Genomic DNA, 6,000 nt, shown 5'->3' with positions numbered 1-6,000 from the left:
CCTCGTTCCTGTGAGTAGTTTGGTCACTTAACTAAACCCAGAGAAACACACAGAAGCTCACAAAGCTTTCAGGGAGGAGGGGACAACGTGAATGACCTTGCAAAGCTATCTAGCTCAGTGCGGACAAGATTAGCAAACCCAAATCTCTACAAATATTTATTGTCTCCCCCCCTCCCCCCGCCCGCATTCCTCCCGAAGCTGCTCGTTCTGCTCACGCTGGCCTCGCCCAGTCCCTTCTCGGCTTGCTCCGCCATACAAAGCCCAACCCGCCCATCTCTTCTTTGCGAAGCCGGAGAACTTCAGTCCCCATGTTGAAGCTCGGCGGTGGCGGGCAGGACTGGGCATGCTCAGTAGCGGGGACAGGTCTGGGAGGCGAGGAAGCCTCGTCTGAAGTCGCGCGACTGGGGCAGCGGGGGAAGGCGGGCTCTGGGGGCCCCGGCTGGGGGTGCGCGGGGATCCCCGATTCCGCGCCGGGAGCGGGCATGCTCCAGGCGGGCGCCGGGGGGCCGGCGAGGGAGGGGCAGGGCGTGGAGGAGGTGGGAACGCCGGCGGGAGGAGGGGAGGAGCGCCCGACTCGCCATCCCCCGGCGCCGGCTCTGCGGCTGCTGAATCGGAAGCCGCAAGGAGGATCCGGGGAAATAAAGACGCCCGAGAATGACCTCCAGCGAGGCCGCCTGAGCCGGGGCCCGCGCGCCGCCCAACCAGCCTCTGGCATGGGCGACCACGGCGGGCAGCCTGAGCGCTCGGCCCCGCACGCCCCGGGGACTCCCGCCGGCGTCGGCGCTGCAGCCGTGAACGGGCTGCTGCACAACGGGTTCCACCCGTCGCGCCTCTGCAGCCGGGGCCCCCCGGGCGATAGCGACGCGGCACCCCCGCGCCTGCCGCTCCAGCCAGAGCTCCAGCCACAGCCGCCGCCCCCTCAGCACGACTCCCCCGCCAAGAAATGCCGGCTGAGGAGGAGGATGGACTCCGGGAGGAAGAACAGGCCGCGTAAGTCTCTCAGGGACGGGAGCGGGGCGCGACCCCCGGGAGCGGCAGGACAGGCACCTAAGGCATCCCAGCCCCGGCTGTCGGTGGACGGCTGTGAGGGGGCGCACGGGACTGATTCTTTTCCCAGGGGCGTCAGGCGCTACAGATCCCTTTCCTGCTTCCATCTGTAGAATGGGCCGATTGGACTCGGCTCCAGAGCTGCTCCTCGGTAACGGGCCTATGGAAGGCAAACGCGCTGGCCGCCTTACTAATTTGTCGGTGGGAAAATGCACGTGTGTCAACATTTGGTGGGGTCCGGGAGTAGGAGTCGAGCAGCGGTGGGGGCAGAGCCTTGAGCTGCCGTCGCCCTTATCCTCGTCCTTTTCTTTTCTGAGAGCTCATCTTTCTGGGGTTGGCGCTCAGGCAGTCAGCCTGCCCTTTGAATCGCAGAGGAGCCGCCAGTTCCTTGGGTCTATTGGCGAGCGCTAGGTCTGGAGGCGTGGAGTTTGACAGCCCCCCAAATCACAGCCTATTAGAGGCTGTTTCCTCGCAACCAATGAGAGGACTTGTTGGCAGGGACACACCCACTGATACCATGTGGGCCGGAACTATGTGGACCAATGAAGATTGGAGGTGGATTTTTTTTTTTTTTTTTTTTCGGAGAATGAGGAGGTAGAGTTGAGGTTTCCAATAATAATATACAGTGCAGAAAGCTGAAATGCGTTATTTCACAATCTAAAGCTTGTATATATGTTAGTTTGTCAAGAGTCTCTCCCCCGCTGGACGTTCTGATATGCAAATTTGTAGATCAATTTTACAGCTGTTTCGTATCTGAGCCGAACTTCATTCAACTTGTTACCTCTTTCTGGGTCTCCCTAATGAAGCTTATAAATGGCAAAAAGCAAAGTAAGTAGAATGCATGCTAATAACGTGATTGCATTCAAACATGAATATTTGCATATAGGTTATTTATTCTGTTTCATACAGGGAAATTGCTAGATATGCTTTAGATTCGTCTGTAAAACCTTGATATTTGGCAGCTTCACTTTTTGCTGTTTCTGTTTATTATCTTAGACTCTTAGCTTTTCTGCATTCAGTTAAAGTCTATGAGACTTTGGGAAGCTTTTTAACCCAACTGTGGGACGCAGTAACTCTGATACTTGTGTTTTGTAAGTCTGAAATGTTCTGGTTCAAGGTTAACTTCTTGTCGGGAACTTTGAACCCATACAGCAGATTGGTAGGGTTGTAAGGGAGGCATCTAAAACCTGAATTTCTGTTTTCTTTCGTTTTTGGACCTTGTTAGAAAATGACTTTATTTATGCATTAGTATTGATTATTTATGATTTATTAACTTGTTTTACTTCTTTTGAAGCCACATTTCAGTTATTTCTCTGATTTACTTTAACAAACTACATTAGAGTTTAAAATGTAAATAGCTAAAATACAACAAAAGAGAACTACTTTGAGTTTTATTTATTATTGCTAGCATAAATGGTCTATGTTTGAGTGTATCATACCTCTTGAAATAATTTTCGAGGAATTGAAAATATACTCTCTTAACAATTTTCTCTGCACGAAGGCAGAGAAATAACCTTGAGCCTTAACTTTTGCTTGAAAATCCACTGGAAGCATTATTTAGAATATAAGAAAGTGTAACTTTATGCCTGTGTATTTTGTCAGGTGTTGAAGTAGGTTTTGTATTTTTTTTTTAATGAAAGCCATAGGTATTTCTAAGTTTAGTGATCATACTTATTTATCAACTTTTAAAAAGAATTCATCAAAATTGGTGCTTCATTAGCCTATTTTTTTTCTCAAATTTGAACAAACATTTCTGAAATAAATTTTACATCAGTTGATTTTTAGGTAATCTAAAACAAATCTACTTAGACTTAAGTATATCTCTATTTTCTGATGACTGATAAATTTTACATAAGCAATTATTACAGAGTATTTATATGCTTTAAATGAAATTTGAGTGTGTTGTTGATAAAATCATCAAAGTTGGACAAATAACTATTTCCTACTTACAGTCTGCAACTTCAGATTCCTGCTTCTATCTGAACTAGAAGTGTTTTAGGACAGCCAGGTATCACTTCTTTCAGATAGGCACCTGGAATGCATATGTGGGTAGATGTGTTTCTATTTGGTAATATATTGGGTAGAGTGCAATACACTTTGAAATACTGCCTGTCTGAAAACAATGCATGCAATGAAACGGGCAATTCAGTAGTTTTTGATTATTTAAAAAAATTAAATCTAATCCCTCAGTACAAGGACTATTCACAATCTTATAATCTAAAAATCAGAGTAGTGGCAGGTTGATTTTGTTAAACCAGGAAATCTTGTCCACTCTTTTCATCAAAAGTACCATCACCTCACTCACTGTGCTTATCCTTGAAAAGCTTTTCCAAGACTTAACTGCTTCATTAAGCTTCCTTGGTTACTTAACCTGTCTCTGCTACTGAGCAACTGTGTGGCCTCGACCAAGTTAGATCTCTTGGAATGCTGGAGTCCACAAAATGATCTTCAAGGATTGTCTCTTGTACTTTCAAAGTGCTAAGATACTAAAGAGCTGACAGTTCTTTCTACGTAACTTCTACACTAGTCATCTAGTCTACCACATGGCTTAGCATTTTATTATCGTTTAAAAAGTTTTTATTTTTGCCTTGTGCTGATTGTTCCCTGCATGTTATTGGTCTTATCTTCCCAATTAAGTTGGAAGTCTTATTATAGATGATAGTTTCTTTCATATGCTTTGCAACTTGGTTGCATGAATACTTGATTAATGTTGACGAAAAAGGTACAAGTGACATCATCACCACCTCATCGAAGTAGCCATTTCCATCCGCGGGACAGACTAGGCGAAAGCCCTTCAATGGAGTCTCGCTAAGGTCTCTATAGGGAGAGTCCTTTTGAATGCTCCTTCGTGTTCTGATTGTTTGAAGCATACGTAAGTAGCACTTTATGAAGTCAGATCATTTCCCAAATATTTTTAAAATAATTTTATAGTCCTAATAAAATGCCAAGCCAATGTTTGTAAATGGTGGAGTTATCCAGACTCTGGAGGGCTTGAGTTTAAATTGCATCTGGCTGACCTGGGGCTACTTATTTAACCTCTGTGCTTCAGTTTCAGTATTGATAAGATGGAGCTGATCATACTATGTGATCAGGTTGATGCGAGGATTAAATAAGATTATATATAAATATATAAACGTGAATTCCTACTTGGCACATAGCAGTTATTTGACAAATGCCAGTCGTTATCACACTGTGCAGAACACTGTCCACCACTAACCCACAGGACAAGAGACTGAGCTGACAGAGACACCTCAGATTGACTTTCTTGTTTAAAAAAAGGTGGGAGTTGGCTAATAGAAGAAAGCCAAAAGGTTTTATTTGATTATCTATGACACTCCTAGTCCCACAGTTCCTTCCAACACCCTTTTTCCAATAAAAATATTGCATAATATGAAATGGAGGAAACAAAGCAGGAAGAAGTACTCACAAATACCATCACTCAGAGAAGATGGCTGTTTAAATTTGCCAGGTGCTGAAGGTAATTTTGGATCACATTGAGATAAGATTTTTAAAAATTTTTATTTTATGGTGGACCATAGTTGATTTACAATGTTGTATTAGTTTCAGATATACAGCAAAGCGATTCAGTTTTACATATACATATATCTATTCCTTTTCATTTTCTTTTCCATTATAAATTATTACAAAGTATCAAATATAGTTCCCTATGCTATACAGTGGGCTTCCATGTGAGTCAATGATAAAGAACCTGCCTGCCAACACAGGAGGCAGGTTTGGTCCCTGGGTCAGGAAGATCCCCTGGAGAAGAAAATGGCAGCCCACTCCAGTATTCTTGCCTGAAAAAAAATTCCATGAAAAGAGGAGCCTGGAGGGCTATAGTCCACGGGGTCACAAAAGAATCAGATACAACTTAGCAACTAAACAACACCAGCAGTGCTATACAGTAGGTCTTTGTTGATTTTCTGTTTTAAATGTAGTACTGTATATATCAACCCCAAACTCCCAACTTACCTTTTTTTATTTGAAAATCTTAGTGAAAGCATTTTCTTACAGCATTAAAGCATCATTTGTAGTGGTTGTATTACATTCCCAATATTCCATTATATAGATATACCATAATTTATTTAACCTGTCTCCAATAGCTTTAGGCTGCAGCTTGAGTCGCTAAACATCATAAACACTGCAGCAGCAACAATTTTGTACATAGCTGTTTATTTTTTATGAAATTGATGAATATATACTTTTTAAAGAAGGAACATAAATGGCACAAAAAAGTATATAGCTGTTGCCTTGAAATCCTGGATATTTTAGGTTCTAAGGATACTTGTAGATGAGCCACACTAGTGAAGAGAGGAGAAAAATGCAAAGGAGATGACTGAGCTGGCAAGCACTATACTGTAGAAAGGCAAATATTCGAGTGTCATCAGAAGACTCGAGGATGTGAGCTGCCCTCTTCAACAAGCAGGAATAAGGGCTGGAGCAGTGCCTGCAGCCTCGTAGTAAAAGTTCTGGATTCTGAGACCATCCAGATAGAATGTGAGCAGAAAATGGGTGAGAGTTCATTATGCACAACATACATTTGTGGGGTATAACCTGAAGAAACACAAATCTATTACCAGTTTTCACTAGCCATCATTGACAAAGTGTAAGTCTTCACTTTTCTAAATATTAGGATAAAGTAATTAGCCTCCAACTAATAAAAATAAATGGAAAAAAAAATAAATAAATATTAGGATAGTTAGCTTTGGCACCTAGAATTTCCTTGACTTCTGAATTGGGCTAATGGTAAAACCAAGATATAAAGATAAATAGGTAGAATTTTCTGGTTGGAATGGTGTGACGATATGTGCATTTTTATTACAAACATAATCAGAACTTCTAGATGGTGGAGAAGCTTTGCAAATCAAGAACAAAAGACTAGGATGGAAAGCAGGGGCACACTCTAGAATTGCTACCTCTGGGATGTGGTCTTACTTCTAAGTTTGTCAATGA

At 43.0% G+C, this 6,000-nt stretch overlaps 1 protein-coding gene across 6 annotated transcripts in view; it reads left to right on the top strand.

Annotated features, from left to right (window-relative positions):
- Positions 1-308: 308 nt before the first annotated feature.
- PANK1 (pantothenate kinase 1) overlaps positions 309-6,000 on the top strand; it is a 52,975-nt gene continuing 47,283 nt past the window's right edge. For all 6 annotated transcript variants that reach the window (XM_070470618.1, XM_070470617.1, XM_020894410.2 and 3 more), the window contains exon 1: positions 309-990. In XM_070470618.1, coding sequence (XP_070326719.1) covers positions 309-990 — 682 coding nt within the window. The remainder of the gene's footprint in view (positions 991-6,000) is intronic.

Source organism: Odocoileus virginianus, chromosome 7 (genome assembly GCF_023699985.2).
Source record: "Odocoileus virginianus isolate 20LAN1187 ecotype Illinois chromosome 7, Ovbor_1.2, whole genome shotgun sequence".
NCBI classification, from domain to species: Eukaryota; Metazoa; Chordata; class Mammalia; order Artiodactyla; family Cervidae; genus Odocoileus; species Odocoileus virginianus.
This window is presented reverse-complemented; position numbering and strand designations above follow the sequence as displayed.